Raw genomic sequence first — 26,698 nt, 5'->3', positions numbered from 1 at the left:
AGACTCATAGGACCAAAAAGATCCATGTGAAGTAATTCAAGTGCTTGATCAATTGAGTTGATGAGCTTTGTTTTATGAGAAGATTTGTGCTGCTTACCTTTCTGACATTAACTACAATGATCTTCCAATTTGAACTCTCTTGTAGCTAAGCCAATGACATGCTCACCTTTCACAAGTCTGTTCATGTTCTTCAGATTCACATGACATAATTTCCTGTGCCACAGTTTTGACTCATTTGCAGTGGCTTTGGAAACAAAACATGTACCACCCCTTGAAACAGCTTCTTTCATATTAAGCTCATATAGGTTTCCATTTCTTGGGGTCATCATCATAATCATTTCAGGTGGGATTACAAATTCAGGTTTTAAGATGAAACAGTGTGAGTCATCAAAACCAACTTTGTAACCCTTATCACACATTTGTGATATGCTTAGAAGAATATACTGGAGACCTTCAACATGAAACACATTATCAAATGAAACCTTTCCATTTGTTAAAATTCCTTTTCCAACTATTTTTCCACCATTCTTATCACTTCCAAAAGCCACTGGCCCTTCAAACTTTTCTTCATAGTTGACAAGTGACCTTTTGTCACAAGTCATGTGCCTAGAACATCCACTGTCCAAATACCATATTTCATTTACTGTAGTGGATTGTTCCTGCACAATACAAAGAAAGTGATTAGTTTGATAATGAGGTGCAAGTTACTTCAACTTGCAAATCATCAGTTTCAATTTTAATTGCAGCTTTGGGAGTGAGTGTTCTAGGTTCAAGATCTTCATATGTTAACTCAAGATTATCAGAATTGTCAGTTTCATAACCACACTCTCTTGGAGTTTTCACAAATGAAGTTGTGTTCTTGAATTCATCAGATGCATTTTCAGCTTCTTGCACAACATAATCTTTCTTTTCTGAATAATTTCTTACATCATCAACCTTTTCCACTTTAGTTTCACTCTTTGGTTTCCAAAGAAAACCTTGAGGTTCATAACCATGTTTCAAAAGATATTTTTCATCACCAATGAGTTCAGTTGGTTTCTTTCTAGGGAAGATACCCTTGTTTCTTGTTTTCTCACTTCTTGGTGATCCTTGAGTATCATCAGACTTCATGGATTGTGTATCCTTGTTGGGGATAATTCTCAAGGGTTGAACACTCTTTTTCACAACCTTCTCAAACTTCTTAGGAGACATGCTTCTTCTTTGCTGATTTAGTCACAGGTTTCTTTGTCTTGACTTCAGTATTCTTTTCTTTTCTTGTCTCCTCAGCTGATTTCAAACTATCTTTACTTATGGTTTCATTTCCACACACCTTTCCTTTTCCCAGGTATGCATCATACTTTTGCTTGTACAAAACAAAGTCTTGTCCATACTTTGTTTCATATGGGACATGATAGGGTTTGAATTTGAATCTCTCATTACATGAGTCAGTGTGATGACCATATTCATCACATTTCTTACACCAAACCTTTCCCTTGTATTTTTCATGTTCAATTCCTTTCTTGAACCTTTCACTTGGTTTAGGTGCTTTGACTCCAAGAGTCTTCTGATTTTTCAATCCATCAAAATCAATTGAGAAGGGTACATATTCCTCAATCTTGATGTCTTGTCTTTCAGTAAATCTTCTCCATAATCATTGGTTCTTCATCAGTACTTTCTTTATATCTTGACTGCCTCTTCTCATATTCTTCCAAAGTCTCCACTTCTCCAATATCAAGCACCTCATGACTAGAAAAGACTGGATAAATAGGGATAAAGTTTTCAACATCAACAGTTTCAGTCACCTTTTTCTTGTTGTTTTGTTTTATCCTTTCCAACACAGGCTTGCTTGGAGGCCTCACTGCATTGTAGCTTATCTTCTTCCTGTCACAAATGTCAAAAGACACATGCTCTCTTTTCATTCTTTCATTCTGCTTCTTCATTCTTGGTGTGACAGGTGGATACAATGGAAGTTTGTCAATTGATTCTGGTTTCTTTAACTACCTCTATCATCAGCCTTGATTTCTTCCTCAGTGATCTGATCACTTAGATCACTTAAATCATCTTCATTCAAATCTTCAGGATCAAAATCATCTTCTGAAACTTGCACTCCAATGGCTTTTTCTTCTTTCACTTCTTCTTTGATCACAAACTCTCCTTCTTCATTCACCTCAACATTCTTGAAGAGATCAACAAGTTCTTCTTTATCTTCAAACACTTCTTTGAACTGCTGGAGATAACTATCTCTTTTCTCTTTGTCAACTTTTGGCATAAAATTGTTGTTGAATGGTGGTGGAACTGCCTTGTACTTGTCTTTCTCTTTTACTTGATTTAGAATACCACAGATGTTTCCTGTGGAAACCAAGTTTTTCAAAAATTCATTCTCAACTTGCAGTTTTGTATTCTGCACCTTTTCCTCAACAATCATCTTTTTCAATCTATCTATCTCAGTGATGTATCTTGTTTGAGCTCTGTAACTAATCATACAATCATCTTCCAACTCTTTATCTTTTCTTCATTAATCAGTTCACTTGCCTCATACCCATTGATGATAATTTGTTTCCTAAAACACTCACCCTCCAGCTTGCCTACTTTTATAGTTAACTCATTTATAGTTTCATGTAAATCAACTGTAGGAGTAGAGTGTACCTGAGATGATGTTCCAACCTCTTTCTCAATCAAAGACATAAGTGCAACATTTTCCCTCTTGATGTAATCAGCAATGTCCTCTTCATGATTACTCCAATCAAAATCACCCTCATGCTGTGCAACCAAAGCTACATTCCCTTGATTTCTTGGTTGATTTTGATTGTTTCTATTTTGGTTAGTAGGAGCAGTTTGAAGGTTTTGGTTGTTATTTCTTTGAAAATTTTGAGTTTGAGGCACATTTTTTTGATTGTTAACTGGAGGTTGTGGGCAATTATTGAAGTTGGTATTATAGTTGTTGTTTGGATTGTAGTTGTTGAAACTGTTGGGATTGTTGTTGAAATTGTTGTTTCTTTGCTGGTTTTGTTGGTACTGTTGTGGCTGATTTCTTGGTTGGTTCTGGAATTGGTTCATCTGAAATTTTTTTGGCATGTTGCATTCTCTGGCAAAATGACCAGGTTGTTGGCAGTTATAGCAGATGGCTTTTGACTTGTCAAAACCAATTCTCTCATTTGGCCCTGATAGAAGTAATATACCAGTCCTGTTGTATAGCCTCTTGCTTCTAAGAGCCAACATGGCAGCTTGCCATTTCAAGTCCACGTCCTCCAAATCATCAGCATCTATTTGCTCTATATCATCTTGAACAATGCTAGTATGAACCATGTTCTTTGTCACAAAAGCATTATAAGACTCAGTGAACATTGAGAGCAATCCATGGTAGTCAGACCCATGATTTCCATTTCCTCCAACAAAAGGTGTATGTCCACTTGCCATTGAGGCTGAATCACTGTCTTCTAAGAGTTGGACATTGAACCTTGATTGGTTTTGGGAGTTTCTTGAACTGCCACCAACAAAAGTTTAGGTGTATCAACACCCTGTTCATTTGGTTCCTCTATGATGGGAATCTGTTGTTGGTTTTTGGTTGACATATTTCCCATTGGTGCAATGAGAGCATTGGTCACCTGGAAACATGGCTTCTCTTCTTTGATTATTTCGTTCTCAATCATCTCAATTTCAGCAGCCTGAAGGAAGCAGACTACATCATCCACTTTTAAGTCATTGAAGTTGGGCTTTTGAAGGATGAATTTGCATGCAGTGTACCATTCCTCCGGCATTGAGTTGAGCAACTTGGTGTTCAAATCAAAATCAGTCATTACATAATCAGTTGTTCTCAACTCATTCACAATAGCCAGAAATCTCTCCAGGATTGACTTCAATCTTTTCCCTTTCTTGTACTTGAATCTTTCCAGTTGCTGCTTCAATCTCTTTTTCTTAATGTTTTTCAATTCAGTGTTCCCTTCATACATTTCAAGAATTGCATCATACATTGCTTTGGCAGTTGTATGATGTGCAACTTTGGTTAGTATTTCCCATGACAGTCCTAGCTTGATCATAGCTAAGGCTCTGTCATCCACCTTCCTCAATCTTTCACGGACAGCAGCAGTTGCATTTGCATTTGCACCTTCGGTATTAACATGTGGACCATTCTTAATCGAATTCCACATATCCACATCATTATAGCAAACGGCTGCTTCAAATAAAACTTCCCATTTTGTGAAATTTTCCTGTCCATAAAGTCTAGGAATCTTATTAGTAGAAACCTCTTGTTCTTCGTAACCAGACATTTTGAAAACAGTTAATTTTAGAAAAACAAAGTTTGAAAATTATCAGATATGAGAACCGGATCTTCAGATCTAATGTTTCTGGTTCAATTAGAGCAAGATTAAGTAATAAATATGTATACTTTAACTAAAATAAGTAAAAGAAAACACCGGTAATATGCATATCTGAACGGAAATGAAGAACAGAGCAGCTGATGTCACTCTTCAATGAAACAGTGTTCTGCTTACGTCATTGTTCTTCAACAGACCTTCAATTAGCAACTAATTATTTACCCAAATCAGCAACAACAAGCTCTGATACCACTTGTCGGTCCCGAATATTCACTCACAATCACAATCAAGTCATAACACACACATTAAATGTGTCGACAAGCGAGTTAATGACAGTTGCTATTTTAGGAAAGAAAACCATTTGTTAAAGGCGGAATCAATAACAAACAAGGTAGTTGCTATAAGACTAATAACAGGTAACTAACACACAAGAATCACTCAAAAGATTTCCATTCATATAATATAAATCATACAAATGATAATTGATTTTAGGGTTTCTTATGGAAAGTTATGTCCGTACTATTCTTAGACAGCCGTCACTCTAAATAATATTCTTTGAGTAGTCTGTCTATTATGTTCTTATCCGCTGTTAGGAGGCGTGCCCTAAATATGTCTTTTTTAGGCCTGGCACCTCCTTAACAGCTGTCATTCCTTCTAGAAACCCTAAATAAATAATACATATCCAAATTACATATTCAAAACTATGTTAAGTGTAAAACAAGTCTTCTGGGTAGGCTTGTAGAAGTAATCTTGTCCGAGTAGACTTTGTGCTCTGCCTTCCTTGGTAGACTTGGTAACCTTGAAGTGTGTTCAGGAACAGTTTCCGGGTAGACTCTTAACTTTCACCGAGTAGACTTCAATCTTCTTGATCTTATCAGACTTTGCCTGGTAAGATCTTACGAGAAACCTTGTTCTTCCATGGTCCCTTAACTCCTTGCTATGAAATAGCTTATTTAGCAAAGTGTGCCTGGTAGCACTGTAATCTGCTAGAGTTAAACCCTACCCGATGATACTTGGAATATATCATTGCTTACATCAAGCTTACTCGGACCATTGTTATTAATGAATACCTTGCCCGGTCTTCCAATCACTTGGTTTCATGAGCTTGGTTAGCCAAGAGCTTACCCGGGGTAAACCTTACTCGGCTATGAAGAACAAAATTGCTTAATATAGTGAACCCTGCCCGGGTATACACTAACTTGTGAACCTTGCTCGGGTATTCACTAAAGAATACTTCTTGAAGATAACCTTGCCCGGTAGGCAAGATATCATGCCCGGCTAAGTAAAACCTTGCTCGGATGTCTCAGGTGTGCCCGGTTCCATACTTAACAATATCTGAGGAGGTTGAGAAGATTCCAATCTTCCTTATGATCATTTTTAGGTCAAATCTTGACTCAACAAAATAACTCTGTTTTCTTAACGTTTATTTCAAGACCCAAACGAGGCCCCTCGGACCTGATAATATCTAATGCTTTGGCCACCTCTCTTGTGTCCCCGATAATCGTACTATCATCCAAGTACCAAGCATGAAAAAGAAGCTTGCACCGATCTTTGATTTGGTGAACAAGTGGTTGCAAAACTAAGGCAAAAAGGAGAGGTTGGGCCCCCTGTTAAACACCAGTGGTGGACTTAATGTAAGTACCACCCACATATAACCTAGCCGACTGCCCATTTAAAAAATCTACCCAAAGAGAAATAGAAGGACATCGACTTCGGACCTCATGTAGAAGGGTCGTCCTATCGACTACGTTGAAGGCATTAGAGAAATCAACAGTAAGCAAGCCAATGACCCATCCGAATGAAACTGATTTAGAAACATGTTTGCGCTATGGAGCATAGACTCTGCCCCACTTGGGATTCCCACCCCAAATTGAAAGTCACTGAGGTATTTAGAAATCTCCTTCCCGACACCCCTCATAGCCACCTTAGAGACTAACTGCCTCCAAATGGCCCCAACGGCAATTGGTCTAATACCATTGTCCGGTTTAAGCAACGACGTAAGGGGGGGCAGATGTAACAAACTTTGACAACATCTTAGGACACCTTCCCCCCAAAAATAAATTAATCACCACAGAAATAGCCTTGAGCAGACCATCCGCAATCGGAGACCCCTCTCTGCACAACGCATCTAAAATGTGTTGGGCTCGCAATCCGTCCCTCCCACACGAAGTCCCTTTAGGGAAAGATTTAATGCACCCAAGAACACTATCAACATCCGCAACAAGGGGAGGCTCAGAAAGAAAGGAAGCAGGCATAATCGGAGGGGCCATGATGGGATGCTTTGGAAAAAAAATGCGTTCAAAGTATCCTTACTGAAAGGTGCAACCAATGAAGAGCATAAAACTTTTACCGCAGCAGTGAAATGCTTGTCCGCAACTTTCCGCAAACATAGTTTAACACTAGAGCACAACCCGGAGTTATCAGATTCTGGGACAAACACATCACCACCCGAGGCATCCCCAAAGGGTTGGTCAAAAAGCGATAGAAGAAGCTCAAAGAAACCGTCACCCCAAGCTGATAGCGGCCGTTGAATACTTCGGCATTTGCAGAGACTTTCTATTGCCAGACCTGCGTTGCTGACGGTTAGAAGGTCTGAAAACTCGTAATGTTCAACGTGGTAACTACAAAAGTTTCACCCACGCCTCAACAGACTCTGACATAGCCGCCACCTTACCTAGAGCACCCACTAAGGCTTGGGAAAAAGCCATACGACAACTATGTGGACTGTTTTTAACAGTCGTAATAGGAAGAGTGAAGACACGCTCAAGGAGAGCTGCATCCACCTCCACCATTCCCACCACGACAACCCCCCCCCCCCCCTCCCCCCAACATGTGGCTTCGCAATCCCTACTATAAACTCCTCCACATCACCCGTGACACACTTGTACCAGACCGACCCGTCATTATGATGGCACCCCCGACGAAAAGCATGTGACTCCATACACACCCCACACATCCACCTGTGTGAGACCTTCAAAGCCTTACCAACCGAAATAAACAAATCCAAATTCGTCGAGATCGCCTCCCGTAAGGTCCCTTTCTTGTTATCCGATGACAAATGAAGCCGCTTAATATGTGCGGCCAATCGAACCCCCTTGGACCCCGGTAATCCATCCGTGAAACAGTGGAAGCCTCTAAACGGACACGGCCAAACAACCTCATCAATAACCCCGGTCATACCACCGGTAGCCACGAACCACACCAAAAAACTAAACAAAACTCGAGTTGAGTTTGAGGAATGAATACCCGAACGTAAGAGGAAAGAGGAGAGCAACCACCCGTTGCCCTCCCCTCTTCAAACACAAAAAACTATGAGTTTTTCATTGACCCATTTTGTCAAACACCTGGGGTCAAACCATTTTCTTCAAAAATTTTAGTTAATGACGATTCATTTTTGAATGTATCAAGTGAAAATGGGATTTGGGTTGTAATGAAAAGGAGGAAGAGAATGATTATTGATGATGGATGGATGAATGGATTTATACGGTCTGGGAATTTTGTCAGCCCGTTGACTATATTAAATCGAATTGATCTTGCAATCTGATCTTGTAGTGATGAACATGAGTGGCATCTACTTGATAACCTTGCCCTAGAGTACAACACTCTTATTAGATTAACACTTGAAACCGAGTTCAATCGCTACCTTTGGAAGGAATAGGTTGAATAATCCAACGGAAACGGAAGAGTTGTGTTGAAGAAACATCTTGCTTCGTCATAAAATCGCACTGTAAGTAGTGGTTTTGAAATAGATCCACAAAGAAGTGATTTCAACTAGAATTGCATAAGCATAAATAGGTTCGCAAGGGAAGTGATTACAACTAAATATGCACAAAAAGATTCGGATGGCAACTGATTTCAATTAAAGGTGCATAAATAGACTTGCATGGTTAAGTGATTTCAATTAAAGGTGCACAAATATATTCACACGGCTAGTGATTATACTATAGACAAACAGACACTGAAAACATGTGATTGGATCACGTGATGTAACACGATTATGACACATCAACATTTTCTTTGATTCTTTTTTGTTTTATTTTGTTTTGGGATTCTGTTTTGTTTTATGTTGTTTTGAGACTACTAGGTTATACTGACGGTTTTAGCTTTGCGTTCATCAAAAGTTGTATCTTCTTGAACATGATTTTTACAAAACCTTGACGCATTTTCATTCAAGTGGGCATATCAATCATGATGCATTAAAATGACTTTACATATCTAATCTTGTTTATTATAGGGTCGTGTCCCTTCGGGGTGGCAGGGTGGTTGACAGCTACAGGCCCAACACCCTGCTAGGCCCGGGTTTTTTTTTTTTTAAATTATATGTACTTTTATAAAATATAATATGCATATTTAATGTTTAAACTCAATTACACAACCACTAGCTTGGTCTAGTGGCAAACAAAATGTTTTAGGTTTTAGTCTCATTTAAGACATGTTTAATCCTATTTTTATACAAAAATTTTTTACACAGCCCAAATTATAACCAAGTAAACCTATATAAAAATTAAATTGTTTAAACCAACAAAATACTCTTTTTACTTAAGGCCCAAAAAAATTTCGCCATAGACCCATAACTTTTTTTGTTTTCTCGGAGCCGGCCCTGGACTTTATTATTTCTAGTAAATAAATGCAGATATCTTTCTTTTCTTAAAAATATATAAGATGTATCTAGTACCTATATTAGAAATCGAAAAGTTTTCTTATAAACGAGTCAAATGGTTAACTTCTTTTTGAACGATTAAATACTACACTCCACAAAAAGTTGAACATTTTACTTCTTATTCTACACCATAACCACTTTACCACCCTAGCACAACGGTTAACTAGATCAAGAATAACAATATCACAAACTAGGTAAATGAGCATCAGAAGACGTGCCATCATAACGACCAAACATCTTATTTCAAGTGCATCCCCTGTTAAACTAGAATCAAGGGTAAAATGGTCAATTCAACGATTAAAAAAACCCATCTAAAATCTAAATACACCACAATATCTAATGGAAACAAAAAAGAACCAAAAACAAAAATGTTGGAATGAGATCAAATAGAATTTAGAACATGTGTTCACTCTTTTACAAGAATCAAATAATGTTACAGATTTCCACCAACATAAGAATCACAAATGTTAACCGTAAATTCAATAACTTGACTCCCAATAATTGTAAGCTAGCTCGCTCACACCCGAGCTTACTATATAAACCGTCACTAATATTGTTTCCACTCTGATCGTTAGATCTAAAAAAAAAAAAAAAAAAAAAAAACGAGTATACAAACAAATAACCTCCAAAACTTGTTGAGAGATGTTCTAATAACTTATCTGAGTCTGGCCCATTTATGGGATCTATGTTATATCAACCTGAAGTTAGGAAAAGATTATAACTACACAATATGATTCTAATCTGGATTTATAAGGAAGGATTAATAGTGAAGATCTTCATAGGCCATAGGAATGAGTAACTTAACTTGAATAATAATAACCTTGTGATCTTTTCATGTACACGCGACTCCAAAGCAATTGCAAGTTAAAACAAGAATTTCAATCGGTTTTTTTGCTATTCACTTCCACTGCTGTATCGCCCGTCTGTCAATGTTAAATATGATTAATAAAATCAACAATTTAAAAAATAACTAACCTTTTTAACCCATTTTCTTTTGTAGTTGAATCTTTTAGAGCTTATCCCAGTTGACCCGCTAAAGATGTAAGATATTACAAATGAATCCAATTGTATATAAATGGGTTGAGTGGTTGACCATTTACTTTTGTAGTTAAAGTTTTTAGCTTAACCCAATTGACCTGTTAAAAATATAAGATATTCCAAATCGACCCATTTACCTTAACCCGGTTTACCCGTTAAAAGTACAAGATTTTCCAAAAATCGACCCATTTGTATATAAATGGGTTGACCGTATTCTTTTGTAGCTAAACATTTTAGCTTAACCCAGTTGACCAGTAAAAAGGTATAAGATATTCCAAATCGACCCGTTTGTGTATAAACGGATTGATAATTTTCTTTTGTGGCTAAATCTTTTAGCTTAACCTAATCGACCACAATTAAGATATACCAAATTGGCCCATTTGCATATAAAATTGCTTCTTTTGTAGTTAAATTTTTAGCTTAACCTAGTTGACCTATTACCAAATCGGCCCATTTGTGTATAAATTTGCTTCTAATATAGTTAAATCTTTTAGCTTAGCCCAGTTGGCCCATTAAAGATATAAGATATTCCAAATCGACCCATGTGTATATAAATACTAAATAGGGATCATTCTCTTTTGCAGTTAGATCTTTTAGCTTAACCTACATCAAAGATATTTAAAATAGACCCATTTCTATATAAATGTTCTTTTGTAGTTAAATCTTTTAGCTTAACCCAGGTGACCCGTTAAAGATATACGATATTCCACATTGGTCCATTTGTATATACATGGGTTGACCATTTTCTTTCGTAGTTAAATCTTTTGGCTTAAACCAGTTGACCTTTAAAGTACCGGACGTTTCAGATCAACCCATGTGTATATAAAAGGGCTGAAAATGGAATGTGAGAAACATAGTGGAGTTCAAAACATGTTAAGAAGAATAATCATACTTCTAGAATGAGTTTTTCCTTCCATGGCTTCTTTTTTCTCTTGACAAGTTATGCAAAGAAATGGGCCGTCCCATGGCCTTGAGTTCCGTGTATTACATGATGATCCTGAGTGTACCGATATACCCTCACCGGGCTTCATTTCAACTTGACACACAGCGCATGTGAACAATTTGAACATGTTACAAAGTGGATATTTTGTATCTAACCTGCAACCCGATATAAAATATCAAAAAGGTAGATATAGAATGGTTAAGGTAATAATCTAATTTTCTTACAAAAAAATATGATTTTCAAGGTTGTATGTGGGCCTCTAAATGAACTGAACGTTCAGTGAAACGTTCAACGGAAAGTTCGTTTACTTAATAACTGAACGGACATGAACAAAATTTTTTGTTCATTTAGTTAAAACAAACGTTTTTTTAACATTTATGTTCGTGAACGTTCCCATTCAAATCCGTTTAAGTTCCATTAGTTTACATTCATTTATATCTGTCAGTTTACGTTAGTTTAAGTTCATTCAATTACATACATTAATATCTGCATTTAACTTTTTTAGGTTCACATAGTTATTAAAAGCCCTCGCTTCTTGCGCCTAGGCCCATTTTTTAGGCGAGGCTCAATAAATGCGCTTCTAGTTCCTAGGCGAGCGCTTCGGCATTGTCTATGCCAAGGACATGAGAACATAAAAGCCGAGCAAAAGAAACGCAAGGGTTGCTATTGAAACTTACATCTAGGAGAAGTCAAAGGCATTATATTGATACATTCTGTTATTCAAGTTTTGAAATCACATTTGAATATTGACAATTTTAGAAATTTTGGTACTAATTAGATGATATTATATGTTATATAATAGCTTTTGTTTATTTTATTTTAAGAATAGTATTATTTTTCATATACATAATATATTTTAAATGTTTTATTTAAGTGCGCTTATTTTTTCTCAGGCCCTCGCATTTTTTGCGCCTTGCACCTAGGCCTTAGGCGAGGCTTATGCGCCTTAAGTGCGCCTATCGCATTTGATAACTATGGGTTCATTCCAATTTAATCTAATTTTAGGCCCAGCACATTGTTGTTCACGCTTACTTTCAATTGGTTTTAGCTCAGTTATAATCGTTCATCTATGTTCAGTTATGTTCATTCGTGAACTGCTCATTTATACTGTTAATGAATGAACATAAACAAACACGCTCATTTTCTTAACAAAGTAATCATGAAGTCATGAACAAGAAACCAAGGTTCGTTTAATTTTTTTGTTTTTTATTAGTTTGTTCGATTAAAGTTAAACGAACGAAGACGAACCTTTCAGAAAGCCTAGCAGATCCTTCTTCCACAAGCTCCTCCACCACATCAGGAACAAGATATTCTTCAATTTGAGATGTTGACTCGGTGCTCTTTTTTCTAAACATGGCTTTGACTTTAAATACTCCTTTTCTCTTTGGTTGAACTACGGGTGGATTTATCTTTTCTGCAGGTAGAATATCAACCACCACGCAAGTTGTATCATCTCTTAATCCTTTCGGTTGAACCGCTTCCTGTTAATAATGTTAAAAGATTAAAACTTGATGCTTCAAGGAAGCATGAAATATTACTCTAAAAACTATGGGTTTCCTTACTTTAACGATTTGTCCAGCAGCTGCATCTGGCGGCAGTCCACGACTGCACTCTAGAGCCGCTTCTGCTGACAAGGCATCCCAGACACCATCACTTGCAATAATAAGTCTTCCACCCACAGAGGAAAGCTGGCATGTTCCACATGTAAACGGGTTGGTTTGGATTGTGTTTTATCTCAAACGGGTAGGGTCGAGTTAATTTTTAAGCTAAAAGGAATAGATCAATAGATCAAATGAGTCGAATTAACACTTTAGCTAAAAACGGAGTGGCCGTGTAATAGATTCAAGCTGCTCATGAATTACTCGAGATAGACTCGCGAAAAGCTCGAATCGAGCCGAGTTTAAACGAGCCTGAACCTGAAAGTAAGCTTGTTTAATAAACGAGCCTGAACCCAAGCTTTTCTTATCGAGCTCGAGTTGGCCTGCGAGTCTAAACAAGCCTACTATATAATGTTTTTATTTAATATATTAAATATATATTTTAAAAGAATATTATTATATAAAACAATAATATAATTAACTAAAGAATATATGAAATTTAAACTAACAACACATATGCAACTAACTATATATAAACAAATACTAATAAAATATAAAAAAAAAAAAAAGACCAGACGAGCTCAAGCTTAAAAAGCTACTCATGATCCAAGCTCAAGCTTCAGAAATAGAGCTCAAAACGAGCCGAGCTCGGACTCGGATCGGCTGGACTCATTTACACCCTTAGGAATTGGTCAAGTGGATCAAATTAAAATTTTAGCTAAAGAGGAAACGGGTCAAACAGGTCGAATTAATATCTTAGCTAAAAAGGGAATTAGGCGAACTGGTCGAATCAGCTAAAGAGAATGGGTCAAACCTGTCAACCCAATTTTGAATAAAAGATAGTGGGTCAAACAGGTTGAAAGTCATCCAAAATTTACTTTAATGCATACAACTTCATAAAACGTTGAATATAACTGTAATAATGCTGTCTTTGACTTTTGTTAACACGCTTAATGCATTTATTATTTATTAGTTCTTTGGAAACAGACTAAAAGTACATATTTTGCCACCACTACAGCAAATCATGCCGTTGCATTATATGGTCAGAACAGGGATATAATATGGCATTAAAACATTAATAAGATCAGGATTCCATTTACAGTTTATTTTTGAAGAGCGTTGGCTTGAAACAATTAGTAATAAGGATTTAAAAATATAACTGACCTTTACTTGCTTAACATAAGGAATAGGAACTATGAACTCTCCAACATCTAGATCTCCAATTGATCTTGAAAGACACAAGCCACCTGGCCAGCATCTCAAAGGACCAATCTGCACATAACATGAAAGTAAATAAATTATTAAAGTAAATAAATTATTAACTCAAGATATGAATATATTATTGCATGCTTATTTGTCTGAATGGTTGCTAAAAAGTTCATCAACTACAAGAACTGCTTTTGGAAACGTAATGTTTATTGACAATATATACTTGTGTAGTTGTGTCTTTATGTTTTTCATAGGTTAATCAATGGCCAGCTATTAAATAAAGGTATTAGAAATCATGAAACTAGAGAGCAAGAAAAGACATAAAGCACTTAAACAGTGACACTTTGAAGAATATCAAGAAAATTATTGTCCCCTGTTGGGAGGGTACTAATTACAATTAGGCCTATAAAACCTGTTGGGACATTTATTCTATATACTTTGATATTGAAGATCATAATTTCGTTATAACACACCTGAGTACCACCACCAGTATTAAGCCGACCCACCTCACCACCACTTGCAGTGACACGTTCTGTCCTGAAAATTAGAACCAAACAACAATAATAGTAACATATCATAAAAGCATGCATAAATAGAATGTCATATTTTGCATATGTATACTTACTCTTCTTCATTGTCCTCAAATCTATGATCTGCTGATAGATAATATAAGCTCCCATCTGCAGATTCAAGTATACAGCGGGAATCACCAACCGATGCCACAGTAACTATGAATCCTTCAATAATTACAAATGTGACAGTTGTTCCCGACAGTTGACCTGCTATCATAACCACAAGCAACACATATGCATGTTATACGACAAGTACACACATTATAAGCAAAATTAGTAAACTAAAAGATAAGGTTTTTAAGAAAACTCAAAACTACAGTAATCCATCAAAACATTGGTGACAGAATACATAAAGGCATTAATGAAGATATGGTTTAGATTGTAACTAATGATTGCCATTAACAGAGATATGGTCTACTATCCTTACCTACTCGATAAGTGGGATTCAGAAGGGTTTATTTTTTTTTTTGTAAAAAGGGGATCATACGCGTACACAAGATGCACGTAAATTGACAAATTGCATGCCAGATTCCACCAATCGAAAGCTAGTCACTACTGCCTGCCAGTATTGTAAAAAACACTTTTCGCAAGTCAGACGGTGTGGTACCGACTAACTATTGATACAAATGAATCAGATTGAAACTTTTATGTGTAACTCTTCAATTATACACACTCACACATTGAAATCATTTTTTGTTGCTTTTTTTACAAACCTCAGCATTTCGATGCCTCGTTTGATCATCTTTTGTTGCTTAAAACTTGATAGAGTCGATGTCAATGCTTAAAGTCGGGTTAAAACCAAAGGAACGATTTTGACTAAATCCGGTTAGATGAAATGGCATACTCCCGATTTTTACAACACCGACTATTGCGGATTCATCTAACGAATAATGAAGTATCGAAAACCAGAAGATTCATGAAATAAGAAAAAGAAGGCAGTACCTACCTTTGTGTTGAAAATCTTTATCCGTTTTGACAAATCCAGCGACCAAGGCCCTGGGCAAAGCGGCGATCCATTCGTCGCGGTTAAGGTCGGGAGGAATAGCAGTCAAAACATTATTCAAAAGATTCTCCTTGGTATAGAGAGCTGCAGCAGAGCCATTATGACCATCAAGAATCTGCAATAAAATTGACAATGTAATGTAATTCAACAAGAAATATAAAAACAAATGTAATGTGATTCAAGAAGAAGAAGATCATACTCCGAAGACGGAATAGGTGGTTACAGCGTCTCCTAAGTCGGTCTTGATGAGGGTGTAATCCTCCCCTTTCTTGGAGTGGTTGGCCTGGCCGCTGACGATCTCAGGCCGCTCGATCTTCTCATTGGCCAGCTCACGCTTCAGCAACACGGATAACGGCACCGTCTCATGATGATGCGAATGCGAATGCGAATGCGACGACATTTCACATATAACTTCACCTGAATCATATTAACAACGGACTTTCAAAACCCAAGAAGAATGTAATGTAAATCAACAAATTACTTACCAAATCAAATCAATTGAATTGAATGTTGCAGACCAACAAGGAAAATTAAAAATTTTATTATATCCGCCAGAGACAGAAGAAAGGATGCAAATAAATAAATAAATGTTTTTTTTGTTTGGGTGATTTTCTTTCTTTCTTTCTTTCTTCTCATCATGTCCATTGTCATGTACCGTTCGAAAAGCCGGCTTGGGACGAGCTGACCTGTCATTACTCTCTCACTTGTTTTTTCTTTTTCTTTTTCTTTTTTTTAATGTTTTTACATTTTTAATTAATATACTAGGACCATTTCTTTCTTTCTTTCTTTCTTTTTCTTTTTTTAATGTTTTTACATTTTTAATTAATAAAATGTAGCGTATGCAACAACAAATACACGAAAATGTAACCACTTTTGTATAATGCAGTCATTGTGAATTAGCAAATGGATGTGCAGTTGTTGTATCTTGTATGTACCGATAAATGTAGCGTATTCACTAGTGATTAGGTTTTTATTAATTACATAAACAACATCTAAATAATCTGTTTCAAGCTATACAAAATAACTTAAAAAGTGTTTTTATTATATTTCAACCAAGTTTTAACTTTCACTCAAATTTGGTGGATCTATCTAGTTTATTTTTATAAACCATACAAAGTCTTGCAACAGCCTGTCACCACAAATCCAATCATACACATTCTCAACCACCCCACATAATTTATATTTGACCATCAATTCTAATTTATTTTCAGCCATGATTTTAGGACAAACATCAACATTTCCATGCTTGAATCAACCAAACTTCAAAACAGTGTACACGATTCAATGCATCAAGTCACGGTTTGTTGTTAAACCGTGATTACAAAATATCATAAATATAGATTTGCCATGATTTTAGGACAAACATCAAATTTTCCATTCTTATAGACTTTGAACAGAGGGAGAAGCCAAACAGCACTGGATTGAATAGCTACAAAAATGTGCTGAATTTGATCCTGATAATTGATATTTTTATAACCTAAATAACAAAAAGAGAGAATATTAGTATTCGTGAATAGAAAACAATTTAAGCCCGGTTATACAAAACTAAATATGTTATATTAATAATGAATCAAACACGTTAACGAAACACTTAAAGACTTGCTGTACATATTTGTGTAGATACTTAACAGCCTGTAAGCATGGCTATCTATGTAGTATGTACCCCCACCCACATGGAATGCATGTGCAATTATGACATGCAGAGGAAGTGAGCTTCTATGAAAAGGTCAAAGTCAAACATATTCCTTATAGAAGTAGCACTACATGCATTACAGAAAGTGTTGAGGCTTACCTAATAATACGCTAATACATGCGTTAACTCGATCAACTCGCACATAAATTTAAGCGTTTGAAACGTCATTGTTTTCACCATCTTCATAACCACTGCTCCTTATAATATACACCTAAAAGTAACAAACTAAGATTAGCACATTGGTAATTTAAGTTAAGAGTAAATTACTTCTTCGTCCTTTAGGCTTACCCTAAATTGCGAAATGCGAATTCTGTCCTTTAACTAAAGTAATTACAAAGAACACCCTTTATTTGAAAAGCCGTAACACATTACGCATCCTTTTAACTAACTGCATTAACTTCTTTTGTTTTGTTTTGTTTTGTTTTGTCATGTGCCTTGCACATGACAACAATAAACTTAACAATATAAGTTAACGCTAGTTAGTTAAAGAACACAACCAACAACTTAGTGTAAACATAAATAACGCAAAGGGTATATCACTCAAGATAACTAAAAGATCTTTGTCGGTTACAACAATCTAACCTTAAAAACAGTCGGTTTGATTAGTTGGAAAACAAGTGCATCACCGTCTACCAATTCATGGCTGAGTGAAAACCCTCTCCATCCGCCACTTAGCCCAACCTTACGCGCAAGATAAACCGTTGGAACCTCTTCACCTTCTTCATCAACTAAAGTAACCGTTCCATCATTCTTTGGTAAATAACTCCTGCAGAAATGACCTGGCAGACCCTGAAATATTCATAACAAAATTTGGTTATATTATATATGATTATAAGCAATATAAGTATTATTTATGAACTGTTAAAATAAACGAACCAGCCAAAATCCGCCACTAACATGTGAAGGAAGCATGGGTTTAACAAATGAAGGATGACCGCCTTCAAGATTAGCTTCAAGTTCTTGGGCTTTTGCTGTCGCATATTCCCGAGCTTCATCAGATGCGTACACACGGTTTGCTAAGTCCCTGCGCGCGTAGCTATACTTTCTTTTGCTGCAAAGACATATTAAATTACTTACCTTTTCAAATTATAATTAGCATGTCTCGTATAAGTACTGAAAGAAGTTAATTAATTACTTACCTCCTTGGTAAGTCGATTCGCTCATAAACCGTCTACAAGAAAGCATTATTATAAAACAATATATGAGGTTTTGTGAACGATCATTTTCATCTAAAATACGATTCAATGTATCGACAGTCGATTTAAATGAACAAGCAAGTGCAAGTTAATAATAGAAAAAGGAAACAAAAGATGCATACAATTTCCTTGTAAACAGGTGCAGGCAAATTTGCAACGCGGCTTGATCTCCTCACTTGCACCAACTCTGTCCCGATTACACGTGGTTGTGTGCGCTTCATCTGCCATTGTTACACAGATAAGCAAATCATTTCAAACAAAACTACAGTTTTAAAATAATATCTAATTCATCAAACCTATTTGCTTAGTTTCTAAAACAAAGTTGCAGAACAAAAGCTAAGCCAAACAAGTAAGTTATTAGAGTCAATTGTACAAAACATGACATCATATATCCTGTGTCAATCAGGGTTAGGTCACTCATTTCATTATTAATTAAGAGAAAATGTAGAAATGAACCGGTGAGGGCTTAGGGGAGTGAGGTGTGGTTTTGAGAGCTTTGGTGAGTTGAGGAAGATTAAGCTCTTCCATCCTTCGTTTGTTCTCTTCCAGCCTTTGCTTACGGAGATCTTCATAGTTTTGCTTTGAGACAACCATTCTTCTTGATTGATTGATTGATTTATTAGGGTTTTCGTAACAAGAGTCGACCGTTGGATTGGAATTCGATTTGGTTTCAAATGGGAGATGGGCGGGCTGGGTTTGTATTTATAGATAGATACTTGCTTGCTTGCACGGTTAATTGTTGATTTTTACTGTCCTAAAATATGTTCAAACGTTTTTTATGAACACATCAGGAACAAAAAAAAAGAGGATTATGCGAATGATATTTTGTTTGGTGACGGGAACGACGAGAAGTCGGGCTACGGATACAACGATCAACCGGAGCAATCGGGCTTGCCAGATTTGAATGAACTTCCCGACTCGAACCATGAGCCGGGGTATGGAAATATCGAGCAGTACGACTTACCAAATTCTGACTAGGTTATTTAGTGTATTTATATAGTACAATAGCGTGTTAGTTATTTTTAAAATATTATACGTTGCCATTATATTTTCAGAGGTATATCATATACGGCGGTAGTCACCCTTCGTGGCCAGAGGATAATAGGACATCGCCGAATACATATGATGCCAGAGTCTAGGAGCCTTATGGTCAGTCTTCGCAGCAGTTACATGTAGACGGTCCGTATTACAGAACCCAGAATTCGTACCAGTTACCTTTAGGAGAGCAACCATACATGTCAAGACTAGTCACGAGCAACGTCGTTGATGGCATTCAAGAGGCTCACGACGAAGGAGGCGATGACGATGTTGATGATGATGATGATGATGATGATGATGATGATCGTCATACGGGAGACGACATTTTCTTATGTAACTAATAATGTATGACCTTTTTTTGTAAAAAAAAAAACCTGTTATTCTTTTTCAAGACGTTACTAAATATTACTTTATTTACATTGTTTGATATCAGTATTTTAATTCTGTTGCTGAGTTGGTGGATTGGGTTAAGAAGACAGGACGGAAGCATGGTTGTGTTATCTCTGTCCAACATTCAAGGAACAAAAGTGTTGAACTTGTATGCAACCGAGGTGGGGAACCAAAACTCGAGGCAAGGGTGAGGCATACCGGGAGTATTAGAAGGGGTTGTCCATTTAAACTTGTCTGGAGGTACAACACGCCAGGTGATTGTTGGAAGCTAGAGGTTGTCAACGAGACGCACAACCACGATCCAGTTTTGTTTGAGGAGGGGCACCCGACACTAAGGAAACTGACTGGCGAGGAAATTGATATGGTTGCGACGTTGCATAGTCAGGGTCTGAGGCCTACTAAAATTAAGTCAGCCATAAAGCAACGCTTTCCCAGTAACAAATGTATTACTAGGGACATATACAACGTCGTGAAGCTTGTTGATGACCAAGATAAAATTGGTGACACCCCCATGTAGGTACTTTTTGTTAAAATAGTATTATTTTGTAAAACTTTTTTTAATATATATTATTTTGAATATATATTATTTTGTGTTATCATATATAAAATATATATATTATGTAAGATTTAATAAGAATACTATTTATAATATTATCTTATTATATTATTTTTATTATAATTCTGATCTTTAGTAAGAATACTTGTAATATTTAGTAAATTTTTTTTAAACCAAACGTAGGTACTTGAAAACTTTCTTCAAACCCATGGGTTTACCTTTTACACATGGGATAATCATTCCACTAATAGGACGGAGAATGTTTTCTTCTCTCACGAGAAGTCGCATACCATGTGGCGTGCGTTCCTAGATTTGTTGCTGATTGACACGACATACAACACCAACATGTACAATTGGTCGTTTGTTCAGTTTGTTGGTGTGACGTCGACATCAAAATCTTTCTGTATTGCGCACGCGGTTATCTTAAGGGAGCAAGAGTGTAACTTCACATGGGCCCTGGAACGACTTAAAGACATGCTCGTCGATTGTAGGGAGCCGCGTGTCATCCTGACTGACAAAGACCAAGCCTTGATGAAATCCTGTGAAACAGTCTTTTCCAATGCTACCAAAAACCTTTGTAGGTGGCACATCTTCCAGAACATAAAGAAAAACATAAGAGTCTTTTTCAGACAGATATCTTTGAATCATTCTCTTACTGGTGGAAAGTACTGTACGAGTCGCCAACAAAATCTATGTTCGAGTACACTGCGGTCAAATGGAAGGAACGTTAGCTGGACACGGCAGACGTGGTAAAATGTTTTTTTATTATGTCCCGTATGTACACATGATTTTAGATTCTAGTTGTACATTGCCTAAAATGTTTTTTTATTATTTGTTTGTAGAGGCTTGGTATTATATTCGCGACAACTGGTTGGTACCCTACAAAGAGAATTCGTGTCCTGCTGGATTGACGACCGACTAAACTTCGGCGAGCATACAACAAACAGAGTAGAGGGCCAACACGCGAAATTGAAGAGATACCTTCCGGTGCCGAACAATTCGCTAGACTCTATTGCGGCGTTTTCCCTTGAAGTGGTGAATTCCCAAATGGAAGAAATCGGTGCGACCCTTTAAGACTCCCGTGTTAGGGTCAAGAAGTACCATAAGTTGACTTTGTTTGAAAAGCTACATAATAGGGTGTCACTTTTTGTTATCGCTAAACTTGACAAAGAGCTGACTTTGCTTGACACATTGTAAGATACGGGGGCGGAGTGCGACCACCAGTTACAAACATCCTGGGGCTTGCCGTGTGCTTGTAAGCTTAACTGGTACACTATTAACAATATATGTATTCCATTAAAAGAAATAGACCCCTTTTGGAGGAAGCTCTATTTCAGTCTGGCGTTTGTTCGATACGAAGAACCAGACTAGAAGCGGAACTGGAAAATGTGAAAAAACAAGTTCTAGGACTAAACAACCAAATGAAAAAAAAAAGTATATTCTCAAAGATAATGTTTGTTCTTCCCGGGAAATCAAACAAGGAGGAGTCTGAGAACGAGAGGACCCTAGGGGGCGTCCAAATCTAAACCAACAAGCCAAAAAAAGAGAAACCCTCGACAGAGCTCGTACACCCCGTCCCCGTCATTTGATCCCACAGACACAGCTCGTACTCCCCGTCCCCGTTAACTAATCCTTACAAACAAAGCCCGTACTCCCCGTCCCCGTCATTTGATATCCATAGACACAGCTCATACGCCCCATCCCTGTCATTTGATCCCCACAGACACAGCTCGTACGCCCCCTCCCTGTCAAGGGAACCAACACCCAAAACCCCCACACATTCGTTGTCGCGTTCCCAGTCTCAGTCTCAGCCCCGGTTTAAGATACCTAAACCACCGAAACGTTCATCTAAAAAGCAACAGACCGCAACCGACCTTGGTTTTCCATTACTGCGTAACCCAAAGGACGTCCCAATCATAGAAAATTATAGGCACATCATTCCCACCTGGGCATACTCGTTCATCTCAGGAATAAGCAATGTAAAGCCAGATAGTAATTGCGGTTTCAGAGTAATCGCTATCGGCTTAGGCATGCGTCAAATGAACTGGAAGGAGGTCAGAGCAAGCATGAGGAATGAGATGGACACTAACCAACTGTGGTGGAAGCAAAGGTTGAACTACGAGATAACCGGTAATTATGACACGGTTCGTGACTCGCTAGACTACTCGACGTCTACTTTATTCCAGCAAAAGAGTAGATGGTTTACGTTACCTGGGCACGGACACGTAGTGGCTCAGACGTATGACTTTGTTTTAATCAATCTCCATCTGACTTCCAGTGAGAGTTACTTCCCTATGAGAATGGGTCCAGAACCACTATCTCAGATTCCGGTAATAGCAGTCTTAAATGTTAAAGATAATCATTGGCTCAACATACCATTAGAAGGGAATTTCCCCGTGCCGCTACCAGCATGTCAATAGGAAGGATACGCCAATGAAGCGGCACACGAATGGGAGTCTTTGTACGAAGATCGTATAAAAGTGTATCTGCGAATAAGGGAAACTTGGCGAGTGCAAACTGAAGAGCCAATTTATTTAGGACGATATGTAATCTGTTTGAGATACTATGAATAAAGTGTTTCTATTATTATGAATAACATGTTTGTGTTATAAACAATTTTTTATCAACAGTTTTTAAATAAAAATAACATGATAAAATATATATTTTTAAAAATAATATGTTTTTAAAAATAATATTTTTTAATTAGAACTTGTAGAAAAATAGAATATATGGTAGTTTGTGTTATCAACAATTTTTAAATAAAAATAACATGATAAAATATATATTTTTAAAAATAATATATTTTTTAAAATAATATTTTTTTTGATAATATATTGTTAGGCCCCTCGATTTCAGCTGGATCTTAATTAATCATGTCATAACTCACACAGATTAATGTGTTGACAAGAGAGTTAATGACGGGTTGCTATATTTAGAAAGATATCCGTTTGTTAAAGGCGGAATCAATAACAAATATACGGTTGCAAAGAATAACCAAAGGTAGAAAGCACACACAGGATTCACTCAAAAGATTTCCATCTATATAATTTTCATCATACAAAGTGGATAATCGATTTAGGGTTCTAGGAATCCTAGGACAGCCGTCACTTTCAAGAAATATTCTTTCTTATCCGAAAAGTGTAAAAAGGCTCAAAATCCGTGTCCTCTCTCTCTTGGCGGCGTGCCCTAAACATTCTATTTATAGGCCTGCCAATCTAGGACAGCTGTCATTCCTTCTAGAAACCCTAAATACAATCATACATATTCAAATTACATATTCAAAATAAACTAAGTGTAAACAAGTCTTCCAGGTAGGCTTTTCATAAATCTTCATTTTCCGAGTACGCTGTGTACTCTTCCATCCTTCATGACTTGGTAACATAGAAGTGTGCTCGGGATCAGTTTCCGGGTAGACTTTGCTTGAAGAGTATTTCACCAAGTAAAATACTCACCGAGTAGACTTTAGTCTTCTTGGCTTTGTCACACTTTGCCCGACAAATCCTTACGAGCAACCTTGTTCTTCAATGATCCATTTCAGCTCTTTGCTATAAAATAACTTATTAGCAAAGTGTACTCGGGAGTACTGTTCCTTGCTTGAGCTGAACCTTACCCGATATTACTTAGAGATATTCCTTTAGATCATCAAACATACTTGGACCATACTTATTAATGAATACCTTTCCCGGTCTTCCAATCACTTGGCTTCTTGGACTTGGTTAACCAAACCTTACTCGGAAAAGTAATATACTTGGCTCTGAAGAACAGACTTGCTTGATAAAGTGAACCTTGCCCGGATTTACATAAACTAGTGTACCTTGCTCGGCAATACACTAATTTGCAAACCTTGCTCGGATAACCACTAAAGAAGGCTACTTGAAGTAAACCTTGCCCGGTAGATAAAATATCATACCCGGCTAAGTAAAACCTTGCTCGGATGTCTAAGGTGTGCCCGGATCCATACTCAGTGAATTCTGAGGAGGTTGAGAAGATTCCAATCTTCCATATACTTCATTCTGGTCAAATCTTTGACTCAACAATCTCCCCCTTATGTCAGTTGTTAGACTCAACATATATATTTTTTAATTACAACTTTTAGAAAAATAGAATATATGGTAGTTTGTGTTGTCAACAATTTTTAAATAAAAATAACATGATAAAATATATATTTTTAAAAATAATATATTTTTTAAAATAATATTTTTTTGATAATATATACTTTTTAATTAGAACTTGTAGAAAAATCGAATATACGGTAGTTTGTGTTATCAACAATTTTTAAATAAAAATAACATGATAAAATATATATTTATAAAAATTATATATTTTTTAAAATAATATTTTTTTTGATAATATACATTTTTTAATTAGAACTTGTAGAAAAATATAATATATGGTAGTTTGTGTTATCAACAATTTTTAAATAAAAATAACATGATAAAATATATATTTTTTAAAATAATATATTTTTTAAAATAATATTTTTTTTGATAATATATATTTTTTAATTAGAACTTATAGTAAAATAGAATATAAAAATATTCTAAAATATATATTTTAAAATAATATATATTTTAAAATATATATTTTTAAAAATAAAATATTTTTTTTATAATATACATTTTTTAAAAATATTAGAAATAACATGATAAAATACATAATTTAAAAATATTAAAATAATACCAGATATATTTAAAATAATACCAAAATATCTTCCAAAAGTGGATCAGATCCGCCACTGATCGATCGATCAACCATGGTTTCTGCTGTAGATCAGATCTGTGGCTGATCGATCGATCAGTGGCGGATCTGATCCATTTTTGGAAGATATTAAATAGCCACGGGTTATAACCGTTCAACTCGCCAAAACCACAAAAAACGCTCAACCTTTCACTCCAAACATCACCAGATTATACCACCAAAACCACAACGACCACCAGAAAATAATGACGACGGGGTCCGAAAATAGCATCTACAGCCATAAAAATTTCGTTCAGAAATAGTGGTGGCTGTGTAAAGGCTATTTTGGAGTCCGTTATTATTACAAAATAAAGTCCCAGATAAAACCATATGTTGGCGGAAAATAATGACGACGGAGTCCGAAAATAGCATCTACACAACCATAATAAGTTCGTTTAGAAATAGTGGTGGCTGTGTAAAGGCTATTTTGGAGTCCGTTAATATTAAAAAAATTATAAAATAGTAATTATAAAATAATATATATAAAATAAAATATAAAAATATATATTTCTAAAACTAAATACATATTAAAAATAATAGTGGTAACTGTAATTTAATAGTAAATATAAAATAATATACATATAATATATTTTAAAAACATATTTTTATAAAATTAAATATATATTATTTTTATAATGGTGACTGTGTAGATGCTATTTTGAACTTATGTGCTACCAGTGCAGCTGTCGAGAGCTGGCGGAACACTTTAGTAGTCTCCCTTCATAAATCCCAACAGTGTCCTTCATGGGGTTTCCAGTATCAATAAAGATGGCACCGATGCGCCCACGTAGGGTGCATCGAGCAATATTTTCTTTTTGATGAATTCGGTGTCAATGACTCTATGATAGGTCGCAATGGCCTCCACAGCTGATGGAGGAGATATGCGGGCATAACGGTACCTGTATAGGGTACTTTATTTAAAGTTATCCCGTGTATCCTGGCGGATTTGACATTCAGGTGACTGAAATGCTGCAACCGACAGAGATACGCGGGCCTAATGAATATACCCCATTTTTTGTGGGGCAAACCCGTAGCCGTGGGCCGACACAGATTCCAGTGACTTGCTTGCCGGTGAGTGGAGAGCCACTGCAAAAAACTGCTATCTTGATGCTATTTTTGGAGTGCTTATCCAGAAGAACTGCTAATAAACAAGAAGATGATTAGGAATTAGTCGCTGTATAGAATTTGATGTAATATCCAGTGCTTTTTGATGTAATTATTCAAATTTATAATTTATTATTGGTTTAATATCAAATTTATGTTGTTATTAGTATAAATCAGTTTATATTATGAATATATAATATTATTTTATATTGCCTCTTTGACTCTTAGATAAAAAAAAACTTAATCCGCCACATATCGGTCGATCAGTGGCGGATCAATGTTTAAACACTATGTACGCCACCGTCTAGTAACTATTTCAAACATTACAAACACAAACCCTAACCCTAAGACACCGATTCCAACTACTATCGTCTCCCATTTAACATAAACTATTGTATCGGACCCGACAACATCAAGGTAAGTAAAACGGGTTACAGGTAACATAACCTATTGGGTTACGGGTTTGGGTTTTGATTATAAAACGGTTTTGGGTTACGGGGTTTGGGTTACGGGGTTTGGGTTACGGGTTTCATATTGAAACTGGATTGGGTTACGGGTTTGATATTGAAACTGGATTGGGTTACGGGTGTGGGTTACGGGTTTGGGTTACGGTTTCATATTGAAACTGGATTGGGTTACGAGTTTGATATTGAAACTGGATTGGGT

General features: G+C 36.3%; 2 protein-coding genes across 2 annotated transcripts; both read right to left on the bottom strand.

The window, feature by feature from the left end:
• Positions 1-9,436: 9,436 nt before the first annotated feature.
• On the bottom strand, positions 9,437-15,718 carry LOC143627713 (putative protein phosphatase 2C 12). The gene is made up of 9 exons (XM_077097477.1): positions 15,518-15,718; positions 15,262-15,433; positions 14,369-14,522; positions 14,217-14,280; positions 13,699-13,806; positions 12,499-12,624; positions 12,185-12,417; positions 10,886-11,091; positions 9,437-9,878 (listed from the first exon to the last, which is right to left on the bottom strand). The coding sequence occupies exons 1-9, from the start codon at positions 15,716-15,718 to the stop codon at positions 9,850-9,852; spliced, it is 1,293 nt and encodes a 430-aa protein (XP_076953592.1). The 3' UTR covers positions 9,437-9,849.
• A 1,396-nt stretch (positions 15,719-17,114) lies between these two features.
• LOC143627708 (B3 domain-containing protein Os06g0194400-like) lies at positions 17,115-18,819 on the bottom strand. The gene is made up of 6 exons (XM_077097472.1): positions 18,664-18,819; positions 18,330-18,428; positions 18,151-18,182; positions 17,888-18,062; positions 17,594-17,800; positions 17,115-17,222 (listed from the first exon to the last, which is right to left on the bottom strand). Exons 1-6 carry the CDS (start codon positions 18,799-18,801, stop codon positions 17,160-17,162), a joined length of 714 nt encoding a protein of 237 aa, XP_076953587.1. The 5' UTR covers positions 18,802-18,819; the 3' UTR covers positions 17,115-17,159.
• Between the last annotated feature and the right edge of the window lie 7,879 nt (positions 18,820-26,698).

The sequence above is a fragment of the Bidens hawaiensis genome, unplaced genomic scaffold (assembly GCF_021521415.1).
Source record: "Bidens hawaiensis isolate Kalapana, Puna unplaced genomic scaffold, B.hawaiensis_p1.1 tig00004722_1, whole genome shotgun sequence".
Taxonomy (NCBI): Eukaryota; Viridiplantae; Streptophyta; class Magnoliopsida; order Asterales; family Asteraceae; genus Bidens; species Bidens hawaiensis.
The sequence above is the reverse complement of the archived record's forward strand: the minus strand, read 5'-3'. Positions and strand labels throughout refer to the sequence as shown.

Excerpts from the sequence above, each read along its gene's own strand:
- LOC143627713 (XM_077097477.1), bottom strand. The coding sequence starts at position 15,718 with ATGTCGTCGCATTCGCATTCGCATTCGCATCATCATGAGACGGTGCCG. Across the intron at positions 13,807-14,216 it reads ATACTGGTGGTGGTACTCAG|ATTGGTCCTTTGAGATGCTG; the intron begins GTGTGTTATAAC and ends TGTTATGTGCAG. Across the intron at positions 12,418-12,498 it reads CTGCTGGACAAATCGTTAAA|GAAGCGGTTCAACCGAAAGG; the intron begins GTAAGGAAACCC and ends CATTATTAACAG.
- LOC143627708 (XM_077097472.1), bottom strand. The coding sequence starts at position 18,801 with ATGGTTGTCTCAAAGCAAAACTATGAAGATCTCCGTAAGCAAAGGCTG. Across the intron at positions 18,183-18,329 it reads CACCTGTTTACAAGGAAATT|ACGGTTTATGAGCGAATCGA; the intron begins GTATGCATCTTT and ends GCTTTCTTGTAG. Across the intron at positions 17,801-17,887 it reads TTAGTGGCGGATTTTGGCTG|GGTCTGCCAGGTCATTTCTG; the intron begins GTTCGTTTATTT and ends TGAATATTTCAG.